Genomic DNA, 15,772 nt, shown 5'->3' with positions numbered 1-15,772 from the left:
ACATCCGCTCCAATCACCATTTTCTATCCCTTGGGTACACTGTTCATCACTTCATCCAACTCACTCCAAAAATCTTATTTCTCACCCATTGCACTCCCAACTTGCGGTGCATATGCACTAACAACATTCATCTTCACACCTCCAATTTTCAGCTTCATAATCATTACTCTGCCTGACACTCTTTTCACCTCCAAATCACTCTTGACATACTGTTCCTTCAGAATAACTCCTACCCCATTTTTCCTCCTATCCACACCATGATAGAGGAATTTGAATCCACCTCCAATCCACCTGGCCTTACTCGCCTTCTATTTAGTCTCCTGCACACACAATATATCCACCTTCCTTCTCTCCATCATATCTGCCAACTCTCTCCCTTTACCAGTCATACTACCAACATTCAAAGTTCCTACCCTCAGTTCCACTGTCTTTACTTTCCTCCTCTCCTCCTGCCTCCGGACACGTCTCCCCCCCTGCTTCTCCTCCTTCTTCTCTGGCCAACAGTAGCCCCATTTCCGCCAGCACCCTGTTGGCGAACAGTACTGGTGGCAGTTGTTGTTAAGCCAGGGCTCGACCGATCTGGTATGTAAATTTGTATTGTTGTTCGCCTATTGATTTGGCAAAATTTTACACCAGTTACCCTTCCTGACGTAATCCTCCCCATTTATCCGGGCTTGGGACTGGCACGAAGAACCACGCTGGTTTGTACATCCCCTGTGGCTGGGTTGTATCTAATTTTTACGTACTTTTTAAAATTTGTTATATTTACATATTTAATTGCCATTGATCTCTAGTAAATTTGTCTGTAATATATAATTTGTCACATTCAGGTTTGCTATGCCCGGGTCTTGGATTATAGAAGAAAGTTTATTGAAGCTGCCCAGCGATACAATGAACTTTCGTATAAATCTATAGTGCATGAAACAGAACGCCTGGAGGCCCTAAAGCATGCTCTACACTGCACAATTCTTGCATCAGCAGGTATAGTTGGCTATTTTACTAAATTCTGTATTATGATTTGTGTGTATTTAAGCTTTTTTCTCTTTGTATATTTAGTGCAGCAGATAAGACATTAGAATTTGTGATTAACTCATTCACAGTCGAGGTGTCTATCAAAGTCTATTTATTTATTGCCCCTTTTAGATATTAAAGTAGTGAACTCAAAATTGATTTATTTCTGTGCATGTAAACCATTCATATTTTCAAATATAAAAGAGGCAAATGTACAGATCATTTGCCTTTTCTCTGAATAATTGCGTGTTTATTCTTTAATGCTTTGAATAATACCTTTTAACGATAACAAAATTTGCACTTTTTGTATAATACACATTAGTAATCAACAGCTTATTCATGTCCTTGCAGTTTTGTTCAAGACCAAAAGAAATTTGGAGAATGTATTATATTTTCATGCTTTAAGTAATAATGAACATCCATCCATCCATCCTCTTCCGCTTATCCAAGATCAGGTCGCGGGGGCCGCAGCTTGAGCAGAGATGCCCAGACTTCCCTCTCCCTGGCTACTTCTAGCTCTTCTGGGGATGGGAATCCTGAGGCATTCCCAGGCCATCCGGGAGACATAGTTCCTCCAGCGTGTCCTAGGTCTCCCCGGGGCCTCCTCCCCGGTTGGACATGCCCGGAACACCGCACCAGAGAAGCGTCCAGGAGGCATCCTAATCAGATGCCCAAGCCACCTCATCTGACTCCTCTCGATTCGAAGGAGCAATGGCTCTACTCTGAGCCCCTCCCGGATGACTGAGCTTCTCACCCTATCTTTAAGGGAAAGCCCAGACACCCTGCGGAGGAAACTAATTTCAGTCGCTTGTATTTGCAATCTCATTCTTTCGGTCACTACCCATAGCTCATGACCATAGGTGAGGGTAGGAACATAGATCGACTGGTAAATTGAGAGCTTTTCCTTACGGCTCAGCTCCTTTTTCACCACAACAGACCAATGTAGAGCCCACATCACTGTGGACGCCGCACTGATCCACCTGTCAATATCACGCTCCATTCTTCCCTCCCTTGTGAACAAGACCCCGAGATACTTGAACTCCTCCACTTGGGGCAGGATCATGCTCCCAACCCTGAGAGGGCACTCCACCCTTTTCCGGCTGAGGACCATGGTCTTGGATTTGGAGGTGCTGATTCCCATCTCAGCCGCTTCACACTCAGCTGTGAACTGATCCAGAGAGAGCTGAAGATCACGGCCTGATGAAGCAAACAGGACAACATCATCTGCAAAAAGTAGTGACCCAGTACTGAGTCCACCAAACCGGACCCCATCAACTCCCTGGCTGTGCCCAGAAATTCTGTCCATAAAAGTTACGAACAGAATCGGTGACAAAGGGCAGCCCTGGCGGAGTCCAACTCTCACTGGACAGGTTCAATTTACTGCCGGCAATGTGGACCAAGCTCTGACACTGGTTGTACAGGGTCCGAATAGTAGCCCATACTCTCGGATCACTCCCCCACAGGATCCCAGAGGGACACAGTCAAATGCCTTTTCCAAGTCCACAAAACACATGTAGACTGGTTGGCCAAACTCCCATACGTCCTCCAGGACCTTGCTAAGGGTGTAGAGCTGGTCCACTGTTCCGCGATCAGGATGAAAAAGCCACACTGTTCCTCCTGAATCCGAGGTTCGGCTGTCTGACGGACCCCCCTCTCCAGGACCCCTGAAAAGACTTTTCCAGGAAGGCTGAAGAATGTGATTCCTCTGTAGTTGGAACACACCCTCCGGTACCCCTTCTTAAAGAGGGGGACCACCACCCCGGTCTGCCAATCCAGAGGCACTGTACCCGATGTCCATACGATGTTGCAGAGACGTGTCAACCAAGACAGTCCTACAACATCCAGAGCCTTGAGGAACTCCGGGCGTATCTCATCCACCCACAAGACCCTGCCACCAAGGACTTTTTTGACCACCTCTGTGACCTCGGCCCCAGAGATGGGGGAGCCCACCTCCGAGTCCCCCAGGCTCTGCTTCCTCATTGGAAGGCATGTTTGTGGGATTGAGGAGGTCTTTGAAATACTCCCATCACTGACCCACAACGTCCAGAATTGAGGTCAGCAGCGCACCATCCCCACCATATACAGTGTTGACACTGCACTGCTTCCCCCTCCTGAGACGCCGGATGGTGGACCAGAGTCTCCTTGAAGCTGTCCGAAAGTCGTTCTCCATGGCCTCCCCATACTCCTCCCACACCCGAGTTTTTGTCTCAGTAACCACCAAAGCTGTATTCCGTTTGGCCTGCCGGTACCTATTAGCTGCTTCCAGAGTCCCACAGGACAAAAGAGTTCTGTAGGACTACTCCTTCAGCTTGCTGGCATTGCTCATCGCCGGTGTCCAACGGGTTCAGGATTGCCGCCACAACAGGCACCGACCACATTACGGCCACAGCTCCAGTCAGCCGCCTCAACAATAGAGGCACGGAACATGGCCCATTCGGACTCAATGTCCCCCACCTCCCTCGGGACGTGGTCGAAATTCTGCCGGAGATGGGAGTTGAAGCTACTTCTGACAGGGAACTCTGCCAGACGTTCCCAGCAGACCCTTGCAACACGTTTGAGCCTACCAGGCCTGACCGGCATCCTCCCCCACCATTGAAGCCTACTCGCCACCAGGTGGTGATCAGTTGACAGTTCCGCCCCTTGCTTCATCCGAGTGTCCAAGACATGTGGCCACAAGTCCGACAACATGACCACAAAGTCGATCATCGAACTGAGGCCTAGGGTTACCTGGTGCCAATTGCACACACCCCTATACTTGAAATGGTTTTCATTATGGACAATCCGTGACGAGCACAGAAGTCCAATGACAAAACACCTCTTGGGTTCAGATTGGGGGGGCCATTCCTCCCAATCACGCCCTTCCGGGTCTCACTGTCATTGCCCACAGGAGCATTGAAGTCTCCCAGCAGTACGATGGAGTCCCCAGAAGGTATGCCCTCTAGCACCTCCTCCAGGGACTCCAAAAAGGGTGGGTACTCCAAACTTCTGTTTGGCGCATACGCACAAACAACAGTTAGAACCTGTCCCCCCAGCCAAAGGCGGAGGGAGGCTACCCTCTCGTCCACCGGGGTAAACCCAAATGAAAAGGTCAGGGGGCAATAAGTATGCCCACACCCGCTCGGCGCCTCTCACTGGTGGCAGCTCTAGAGTGTTAGAGAGTCCAGCCCCTCTCGAGGAGATTGGTTCCAGAGTCCAAGCTGTGCGTCGAGGTGAGCAAGACTATATCTAGCCGGAACCTCTCAACCTCGCGCACTAGCTCAGGCTCCTTCCCCTTCAGAGAGGTGACATTCCACATTCCAAGAGCCAGCTTCTTTAGCCGAGGATCGGACCACCAAGGTCCCCACCTTCAGCCACCACCCAACTCACACTGCACCTGACCTCCTTGGCCCCTCCCATAGGTGGTGAACCCATGGGAAGGGGGACCCACGTTGCCTCTTCGGGCTGTGCCTGGCCAAGCCCCATGGGCTTAAAAGATAAATACTTTGCAACTGCACACCTCATTAAAAAAATGTCCACTCTTCTTACAGGGTTAAATCTATATTTATTTAAGTGAAAAATGGGTTCTTTAAACAATTAATCTAGACTTTTTAAAAGTGTAAAAGTTCATTTAATACATTTTAGTAACATATGTAATATTTAAACATAACTAAATTGTTGATAAGAAATTATCTTGTTACTAAGCATGTGGCTAGAGGAACAGTGATATTAACTGACCATGCTGACCTTTTGTCAACACAATTCTTCTTTGTCAAAGCATTATATGGTCTATGATCCTCATGATTTTCTATGAGATTCTTTAAACAATGCTATCATAACCTTTCTGTAGTTGATTATAAATTGATAAATGCTACCCTTCTTCTTGTTGCTACTTATATGCACCCTAACTCTTTGCAACTCTTGAATTGTATTATGACTGTGATATTTTTGTTTCTTTTTTAGGACAGCAACGATCTCGCATGTTAGCCACTCTGTTTAAGGATGAGCGTTGCCAGCAGCTGGCGGCTTATGGAATCTTGGAGAAAATGTATCTTGATAGAATTATCAGGGGTAATCAGTTACAGGAATTTGCTGCCATGCTAATGCCACATCAAAAAGCAACCACAGCAGATGGTGAGTTTTACCTCCACCCCTGCCCCAGGACCAGAGCAAAAGCTAGTCTATAATAAACATTACAGAATCAATTCAATAAGTAGCCATCTATGTAAATGAAGAATAGTGTAAAAGGGAAAATGTTACAATTAAAACAAAAATTTTAAACCCAGATTTTGAAATATTCAGTGTAGGAATTCATCCCTGTTATCTCCCCAGGGAGATGAGTTACACCATTCTGAATAGTGTTTATATTCCTACCTCTGCAAATTGGGACACAGCAACAGAATGATTCACTCTGTTACCAACACTCTATTAATGAGTTATTCTGATTCTGCAGTTCTAATGTGTGGTGACTTTAGAAAGAACATAGACTAACTTCCCTTACTATGTGTTGTGTTCCACTCATGAACACAATAAGGTTGACTGGCTTTATTTAAGTATTAGGGATGCATTAAAATGTAATTTTTTCACCACTGGGCAGATCTAAAAATAATCTGATCCTTCTTATTCCCACCTACAAGCCTGTATTGTTGCCATAATAGTGAGGAAGTGGAGACTGGAGGCAGAAATGGCCCTGAATGACTGTTTCCAAAGGGCAGACTAGTGAAATGATGTTAAAATCATATGGGGATAATGTTGGGGTACTTGGTCACTACATCACAGATTATGTTAAAGGTTAAGTTCTGTATTTTTCAAGTCAACGTTATTTCAACTAAATCATGGTATATATTAATTTGCCATATATTAAAAAGTGAAGCGTTTTTGTATACAAGTTTTAAAAAAAATACAAAGCCTTTTCAATAGAGACCATGGGACATGGGTCCAAATGTGAAAACAAAAGGCTTAAAATTGTCAGTATGTATTGAAATCATTTGGTATGAGTATACGTCTGCTGACAAAGTATTGTAACTGTTTATAATTCAAAATGTGTGCCAATGGCACATCCACACTCAAATATATATATTTTTTCTTATGCAATGTATTCTCAGGTAATATATTTTTTTTAATGCAGTGCTGACACACATACTGCATCACATATAGACACAGTGGTTTAACAAAAAATGCCTGCTCATATAATATGATTATTCTTTCTCCTAAATGGTGCCTCATATAAGTTCAAATTGCACATTTTTAGACCTTCAGCGCAATCTCAAGATACGTGTCAACTTCAAACACAGAAAAACAACTATTTATTGTCACATTTTCATATACAGTAAGTCACTGGCTTACGTACGAGATAGGGACTGTAGATTTGTACTTAAGTTGAATTTGTATGCAAGTCAGAACAGGTACATTATTTTAATAAATGCTATTGTTGACCGACTGTAGCCAAGTGCTCTGCCAGTGAATGATGGAGTTTCACCTGTCTCTGACCTTTTTATTATTTCTGCTTTATTTTCAATGGAGATGGTTTTTCTCTTCTTTACTGTATCACCAGCACTTGCATAAGATTTGTGTTTCAGAGACATTCTTGAAGGGTGAAGACAAAAGGTTAAGATAAGCTCTTCTGCACAGCACTATACACGCTCTCACAGCATGAAGGCACCCGTCCACATGTCTGATTTACTGACAAGAGACAACTTCCTGCCATGTACCTAACAGTACAAGCAGGCTTTGTATTGAGAATGACTGCGGGCGGCGAGGGGTTCATCACTCACCCACCACACAGTCACCTCCACCAAAGTGTGCTGCCTGCAGCGTCCGCCAACCAAGAATGAACACGGTGCTGCCAAAATGCTTGTAGTGAATCGCTCAACCCCAATTTAACAGGCGTCCATCTGAGGGCACACTACAATGCTACCACCGCCGCCCCATTCACCCTCAATGGCCTCCGTTCAGCCACAACCGGATCACCACTTACAGTATTACCAGCCGTGTATGCTGGGCGAGCAGTGAAACGCCCCCCTCCGCTCCATCCAGCCTGCGTCCAGTCAGGAGCAGCAGCTGCTGCGGCGTAGTGGGCGGGCAGCGAACCATTGTCCTGCACATGAGCGATAGCTGTGGCCCTGGTGACTATGGACCACGGGTCACCGCTTGCTGCCGGGAGCCACCCGAGGGACACTACACTGCGCGAGCAGCGAAATCACCCTCCTCCAGCCACCGCTTGCAGCACCCACAGGCCGAAGATGATGGAGCGGCAGTTACTGAGGCGCATGCGTCGCAGCTGCATCCTCGTTCGTATGTCATAGATCGGATGGATGTCTGTAATCTGGGGACTACCTGTATATGTGAGTGTGCAGCCTTCCATGGGAAAACCGGTGGCAACTGTGTACTAATTATTCCAAACTCTGTGAAAAATGTTGTATTGCCAATGATTTAAATAACCCTAACCAGCTAACATCATGGACTGCAGAAAACACATGTTGTATGCTTGTGGAAGTAACTTGTTTTCACCTATTCCATTGTGTTGTTCAGTTTTACATATCCTACTGAGTAAGATTCATACCGAGCGGCAGCGTGGTACATGTTGTTAAAGCATACATGTTAGAATTTCGTTGTACTTTTTACACATAACAGTAAATCTGAATGGAAGTGCCTAAGCTGCATTGCATTTTTATCAAAGCCTTAAATTAAAAAAAAAAAAAAAAAAAAACCCTCAAGGCCCACGTGCATGTTGACACTATGTTAAGAGTACCACACTTGCCATTATGCACTTTCAATTGCATGTAGTGTCAGTGCCTGATCAAGGAAAAAAAAAATAGTGATAAAATTACAACTGAAGCATCACAAATCAGTTTTTGATTTTTATAGCTGTTGCTGAAGACCTGGCAGTAAAGTAACAACTGAGGGCAGTGTTTTAAAGTGAGTACAATTAGTAACTTTTACGGTTTCTTGTTGGTATTCATTTATTGAACCCCATAATATAATAATCTAGTTCTGGGCTGTGATTCATAGCAATTTTAAATCAAAATTGAATTATTTTTTATCGCATGTAATGAAAGACTAAGTGTTGTTAAGTATGGCATATTTTTAGTTATTTATTATCAAGGTGTCAGCAGAACAGAGATGGAAAATCACATCTGGGCTACAACATTCATTAATTTCATTTGTAACAACAGCAAGAAAGGAGTTTTCAAAGTGAAAATGAGAAACAAAAGAAAACCATTCTCCGGGGATACATGGTTGGCGCAGTATAAAGAAGTGATGGAATGTGCACAGCTGACCTCTTTTTAAATTGGCTAAATTTCATAAAAATATATATGCTAAAATGGACTCATGCCTCATCTTCATTTTAAAGGTCAATGATGAGCTCACTGTTTTTATAAATTCATTAAAAAAATAATCCACATTCGAACACAATTTCATGTGGCAAATTAATATGTATACCATGATGGTGAAGAAGTAATTTTGACTTAAAGGATAAGTTCAATATTTTTCAACTTCAGTTTTGACACTTATATTCTCAAACAGTTTGCAGCTTTCCAAAGAAGCCTCCAGATTACTAAGGGTTTAAAAAGTCTCCTGAATAATAAGAAAAGAGCTTTCCAATATGGCGAAAAAAGGCTCTGAAGGATGTGCAGATAGTGCTTAAGATAAAACTGAGTGAAGGAAAGAAAGCCTACTGAGCTAAAACAAAACAAACTCACGCTGAATAACATGAGAGATGTTTGGAATGTATTAGACTCAAGCAATACAGGGTTCAGGTGCTGGAATGGAATGTGGATAAAGCTAATGTACTGAACCATTTTTAAAATGAAGTTTCCCTCCCATCTCCACCTTGTTTCAATGGCCAGTTCCCCCACTCCATTGACAGTTCTTCGTACGTATATTATATTTATTTTATTGTATATTTATTATTATTTTAGTTTACCTTGAGCTTCTGTTAAACTAAAGTTCACCTTTGGACAAATAAAGATCTGTCTGTCTGTTTATTATGTAGTGCATTGCTCTTCTGTACATCCATCCATTTTTTTTTTCCTGAAAATTCTTTCATGCACTCCAGGCTGAGCTAATATCTTTCACATTATGTGAATTACGACAGTTTTTATTTAAGCTTTTGACTGTTGTTGCTAAGATTATTTGAAAGATGAATTAAGAGTATATTTTCTGTATAGCAATGCAGTTTCATGGATTTATTTTCAATGTGGTTAAAACTAGCCTCTTGGGGTCCTTCAAAAATTACTAAGTTAATATTGTACTCTTATATGTTTTTATTTCTTCTGAAAAACCTGCATTTGGGAACATTTTTCCACTGTGGTATATTTTAGGTGCATGTTAGAAACTTTCAGATGACATTTTCGTATATTCCTTTTTCTAATTTAATATTGTAGTATTAGGGTATTGCACAGCACTATCCATTGTGGATGCAAGGAGAAGTCAGGCAAAATGACACCTTTTACTGGCTATCTGAACAGATTACAATATGCAAGTTTTAGAGCCAGACAAGGCCCCATCTTTAAATTACTTCAGTTCTAAATTCATAACCACACAGCAATATAACATAACTCTTGCTTCCAACATGTTTTCTCCACATACAAAAGGAACACACCCCTTAAAATACAGATATTGCTAAGAGCAATTAGTGCTGAAAATGATAGATATGTCACGTTTACATATAATGCTTACATATAATATGACAATAAGGTAAATAAATTGTACAAGTGCTTTTATATTATGAAAATTGTTTATCAGCTCCTGCGCTGTCACAGACATACTTGGCTCCTTGAGTTAAACTGAATTTAAAAGAAGTGGTTAGAATTTTTTTCAGTTTGTGATGCACTTTTAACACCTGTTTTTTAGTGTAGGTTGAATTCATTTAACACTTAAAATGTATTAACAGGGTCAAGCATCCTGGACCGTGCGGTGATTGAACACAATTTGCTTTCTGCTAGCAAGCTTTACAACAACATTACTTTTGAAGAGCTTGGGGCCCTACTAGAGATTCCACCAGCAAAGGTAAAATGAGGCTCCTTACTTTAACTGCTTTAGTGTTCGTCTTAAAATGAATTGGAAGATCATATTAACGTTATCTTTTAATCTTCTAAGTTAGTATTGTGCAATTTTGTCAATATCCTCTATGTTTCATCCTTTCTTATATTCAGTTTTATATGTGTTTCTCTGGAAACACCTTGCTGAAATGAAACTACATTGCTGTTAGTTATGTGAAAAAAACTGCTTACTTGTGTAAACTTTTGCCTAGAAGCCTCATAGGATTCCTAATATAATAACCTTTATGCAGGTGGTTCCTTTATAAATGGTAAGAGTTTTTAAACTATCAAAAAATAGTCATCTTGCTCTTTTCTGTTCAAAATTTGACAGTTTTTGAGAGGAAAGTGAAAGCAGTCTAATAGGTTTAAATTGACACTGCATAGAGTTGGTTTTCTGTTCGTAAGCTTGATGTGTTGTAAATATAGTAAATTAATGTACTGCTCCAATAAAAAACATCATACTAAGAATATTTGTATTGTAAAAGGGAAAGGTTAGTATAATGTCATACAAAAACTTAGCAAACCCAGCTGCACTATAAATGAGGAAAACCTAATGCATTGAGAGGAGGCCAGTTTGGTTGCATGAGAGATATAGAATAGGTAAGGGATGTGAAAGAGATAGTGCAGTCATTTGAAAAAGTTTGGGAACCCCTCTTAATTCTTTGGATTTTTGTTTATCATTGGCTGAACTTTCAAAGTAGCAACTTCCTCTTAATTTATGACATGGCTTATGGAAACAGTAGTATTACAGCAGTGACATTAAGTTTATTGGATTAACAGAAAGTATGCAATATGCATCATAACAAAATTAGACAGGTGCATAAATTTGGGCACCCCAACAGAGATATTACATCAATACGTAGTTGAGCCTCCCTTTGCAAATATAACAGCCTCTAGACGCCTCCTATAGTCTTTGATGAGTGTCTGGATTCTGGATGGAGGTATTTTTGACCATTCTTCCATACAAAATCTCTCCAGTTCAGTAAAATTTTGATGGCTGTCAAGCATGGACAGCCTGCTTCAAATCATCCCATAGATTTTTGATGATATTCAAGTCAGGGGACTGTGATGGCCATTCCAGAACATTGTAATTCTCCCTCTGGATGAATGCCTTTGTAGATTTCGAACTGTGTTTTGGGTCATTGTCTTGATGGAATGTCCAACCCCTGTGTAACTTCAACTTTGTGACTGATACTTGAACATTATCCTGAAGAATTTGTTGATATTGGGTTGAATTCATCCGACCCTCGACTTTAACAAGGACCCCAGACCCTGAACTAGCCACATAGGCCCACAGCATGATGGAACCTCCACCAAATTTGACAGATTTACCATCTGCAGCAAGATGTTCTTGCTGGTCTTTGGAGGTGATCAGTGGGTTGTCTGTAACCATTCTCACAATCCTGCACATATGCCGCTCCTGTATTTTTCTTGGCCTTGAGCAGTTGTATGCATTCAAATCAGCAAAATTACAAGAGTACCCAAATTTTTGCACAGCCAGCTTTTCACATTTGATTTAATTTCATACAACTAAATACTGCTTCACTAAAAATCTGTGTTCGGAAAACACCCCAGTACTCAGATGTGAATGAAAGACATACCACTGTTACCTTTTTTTTGTTGAAAGTAGAGTAAATTATTATGTAGGCTGAGGGGGGTTCCCAACCTTTTTCATATGACTGTATATAGATTGAGAATTGTAGTATTGGGGTTGTGATGGGATAATCATAAGAAGAGGTAGAAGTGATAAAAGTAAGGAGGATAGAAAAGGAAAAGGTTTGAAGCATGCTTAGTGGGAATGCTAAAAACAAGTTTTTCTGGCCTGGAAATCGCAATAGCAGTGCTGGAGGTGGTATACTTGTGTCTACAAAATGGACAGTCAAATTAGTGAAGATGAAGATGGTGAGTGGGTGTATTGTTGTTAAGAGGATTGCTGTTCAAGGACTGAAGGATAAAGTGTCAGCATATGCCCCATTGGTTGGCAAAAGCAATGAAGGGAAAGACAAGTTTTGGGGAAAGTGTGATGGAGTTGATATCTGGAGTACCTCCGGAAAAGATGATTGTAGAGGATGGCTAATTGAAGGGGCGTATTGGGGCCATTCCTGATGATTATGAGAAATTCCATGGGGCCTACAGCTTCAGGACCAAGAATACTGAGTTGTCATTGAGTTCTTCTGGAGATTGTTAATGGAATGGAAATGGTTGTGTGCAACCAAGTGTTTTAAGAATGAGGTAAACCTATGAATCTGGTGGTATATTGAGTACAATGAAGTGTTTGTTGGTGAGGAGCATTGATTGGGATATGGCTAAGATGTGAAAGTAGGCACTGGAGAAGGTTGTGCATCACATCATCCCTTAGAGAGGCATGAAGAAATGTGTAAGGGAAAGTGTGTCCTGAGTCTGAAGGTCTGGAAGATAAAAGAGAGTGTGAGGAATAAATGTGATAACATGTTTTTTATCAAGAGTGAATGAGGTTTCAGAATCACAAAGTGTAAAACAGAAGGTGGGAAGTAAAGGAGAATGTCAGGTTGAACACAGTCTACAGCCGGACAAAGGAATCTTGGAGACACAGCATGATAGTGGAATGGTGTGGCAAAGACATTAATTGATTAAAAAAAGAGATGGTATAAGGAGTGGAATAAACAAGTGCTGAAGGTGACAGAATGATCTAAAGGAAGCAAAGCTAGAAAAGCGTTTAAGAGTGTGCATCAGTCTGAGATGGGAGTTTGCAAATGAGTTACAGAATAGGGAATGAAAGGATTGCAAAGGAGATGATAGAGGAGAGAAATAATGTAGTGCGAGTGAAATGCTTGAAAAATGCTAAACGGAACATTGTGATTTGTAGTAGTCAGATTAATGATACCAGGAAAAAGAACATGGAGAAATTGCTGAATGAAGAGAATGAATAGGATAATGATGTTAGTTTAGAAATGCTGAAGGCAGTGAAAGGTTCTTGACATGAATAGTTGACCTCAAGGCAAATGCAAAAAAGACCAAAGAAATTGTTGGAGGCAAACAAGATTAGATAAGTGTATAGCCATATGCAGCATATACAATAGTGGTGTCTGGAGAAACTGTCTAGCGCACTGGCTGTCAGAAGTGGAAGCATAAAAGATGTGGCATTGTGAAGGGCAATCTACAGACAGCAAGTGCAACTTTTCTTAATGGGAAGTGTATAGAATATTAATGTAGTTAAAAGTAAAATTAGATATCCATAATAAAGTTGTTTTGGCAAAAATCGAAAAATTGTGCTATTTAGTTGATATCTTGAGCATGAATGAATGTCCAGGCTCATATACCAAGGGGGTGAGGTGCATGGATTCTAATGGAGGCTCTCTGACATTTAAAGGGAAAGCTTTATAAAAGTTAGCTGAATAGTACTGTGCTCTTTAAGAGTCAGACATGGCCAAAGGAGAAATGTGAAGCAATGCTGGAAAAACAGAGAATAGTTGTACCCATGTGTGTGTTGTCCCGTGATGTAAGGAAGTTGAATATTGAGTAAAGAAGAAGACTTGGTATGGAGTTTATAAAGCACTGAATATGGAGTCTAAGTAAATTATTTATTTTTGGACAGGCAGAAAAGATAGCCTCACAGATGATAACTGAAGGTCGAATGAATGGCTTTATTGATCAGATTGATGGAATTGTTCACTTTGAAAGTAAGTATACTGGTAGTTGTGTATATAGAGGTTACTGAAATTTTCTTTTTGTGAGCACACAATATTGAATGCGACTTTAAATGTAATAGTTATTTATGCTGATTATTGACTTAACCTTTAAAATGGTAAATATTCACTGATTAAACTGCTGAGTTAATTTGACTTTCTCAGAAAAATGCTAGAATTTCACCTGCTAAATATTAAAAAAAAAAAAAAAGGAGATGGTTAAAATTTAGTATTTAGGTTTACTTATTTCGTTTATATTTGTAGGTGTATTCATTTCATTTATATTGTTAGGTGTATTCACTTTAAATGAAAATTAATTATATTTAAATACAATTTAGTTCTCGGTTGGTTTTGATCAGTTAATGGTCTATCTATCTCACCTTTTTTTTTTTTTGCTAATCTAGTCATCAATTCTCTCTGCCTTTCCTCCAACACAGCTCGCAAGCCTTTGCCTACATGGGATAAACAAATCCAATCACTTTGTTTTCAAGTCAATAATCTGCTCGAAAAGATCAGTCAGGCAGCACCAGAGTGGACAGCACAAGCAATGGAGGCACAGATGACTCAGTAGTTAAGTACTAGCTGTTTGAACAATCTTTTTTCCCTCTTGCAGCTTGCATAAGCATATTTTTCAGGATTTTTTAAGCATCACAGTAATATTGTTTCTCATGGGATGTAATTTCTTCATTTGCAAGAGGACACTTCTTCCTTTGTTGTTTTACATGTCACAAGTCTGGTAAACACCCTTATATGAAGACGGGAGCGTACACCCAGTGTCATAAAAAAAGACAGAAGGCTTATTGGTATTGAAAGCCTTAACAAAAAGAATACCATCACTCTGGAGGTTAAGAAAACATAAAAGGATTACCTCAGTGAAGTATGCATGTTGAAGGTTTGGGACTTTTTAAGCAGTGGTTCACACTGCATCAGGTTTGGAATTATCTGTTCATGAATACCTCTTCTGTATGTTTTCCAGATCTGAATTGCATTCCTGGAAAAATTGCTAATATTTTACATCCATTTTTTGTCTTTTGACAAATTTAACAGTACATTGAATGCAAAATAAAAATATAGGAAATAGGAGGACTAAAAAAACCTGCAGTAAGAACATATTTGTATTAAAATTGCATTTTAATGTTTCCTTGAACATGACAGCAGACACGTCACATCTGTTCAGTTATTTTTATTTTTAAAATAGTTTGCTGCTTATTATTATTTCACCCATTGTCAATCTGTAATTGTCTATTGGATAGCAGGTCTTACAGATGCCTTGTTAAGTTACCATCAATAAAGGCTTAATGAAATAAGCTTTTCTCCTTAATATTATTGCTTTGCTTATGATTAAAATGGAATTTTATTTATTTATTTATTTATTTCACTGCCCCAAATCTGAATTCTAGAAATAGAGGTGTTCTTATGGTGAGCATATGTGTAGGTGTCTGGCAGTGGTAGAGTATAATTTCTGCAGTTTGCACTCACAGAATAAAGAATAAAAGTTAAAATAACAATACTTGTCATCATTTCTCAAAGCCATGCAGTGCAACATTGGCATAGTAAAACATTCCTGTTGGTTTATTACAGAAGTTATGGTCATTTATAAAGCGCATTACATCCAATAACATCTTCAAAATCTCTTTAACAGTGAAATCAATGTAGAGGGAAAAGATCTAAGAAACACAATTTTTGTCTTATTACATATATTTATTAATGGATGAGCTCACTTTATGTGGGGCCATTATAACACATACAGTATAGTATTCAAGGTGATTTTTTTTTCCTACAAAAACTACTTTTTTGATCAATTATTAAAACAATGTAGTTTATTAAGCCTAAATAAATATGACCCTCGCTCCACTTTGGAACCTCGTTCAAAATGAAATCCCATGTTGCATTTCTTAAGCAGTCATTTCTTTCTGTAGATGTTCAACAGTCTTTTTAAAAAATGTCTGCACATTTTTCTCAAATCTAGGTTGTTCAAAATTAACTATGTGTTAGTATAATTTACATTTTGAAACACCCAAGATACTGATATATCAGTGATTACCTACCATTGTGGGCATGTTATCGGGCAGTAAC

At 40.1% G+C, this 15,772-nt stretch overlaps 1 protein-coding gene across 2 annotated transcripts in view; it reads left to right on the top strand.

Annotated features, from left to right (window-relative positions):
- Positions 1-15,003, top strand: part of cops4 (COP9 constitutive photomorphogenic homolog subunit 4 (Arabidopsis)) — a 50,215-nt gene extending 35,212 nt beyond the window's left edge. Inside the window, exons 6-10 of one of the 2 annotated variants that reach the window (XM_039758823.1) lie at positions 831-981; positions 4,951-5,121; positions 9,884-9,999; positions 13,606-13,690; positions 14,134-15,003. In XM_039758823.1, the coding sequence (XP_039614757.1) occupies positions 831-981; positions 4,951-5,121; positions 9,884-9,999; positions 13,606-13,690; positions 14,134-14,267 (657 nt within the window). In that variant the 3' untranslated portion in view covers positions 14,268-15,003. Of the gene's footprint in view, positions 1-830; positions 982-4,950; positions 5,122-9,883; positions 10,000-13,605; positions 13,691-14,100 lie in introns of both variants that reach the window. The other variant, XM_039758822.1, reaches the window with a different exon arrangement.
- Positions 15,004-15,772: the final 769 nt, after the last annotated feature.

Source organism: Polypterus senegalus, chromosome 7, assembly GCF_016835505.1.
Source record: "Polypterus senegalus isolate Bchr_013 chromosome 7, ASM1683550v1, whole genome shotgun sequence".
Classification (NCBI taxonomy): domain Eukaryota; kingdom Metazoa; phylum Chordata; class Cladistia; order Polypteriformes; family Polypteridae; genus Polypterus; species Polypterus senegalus.
The sequence above is the reverse complement of the archived record's forward strand: the minus strand, read 5'-3'. Positions and strand labels throughout refer to the sequence as shown.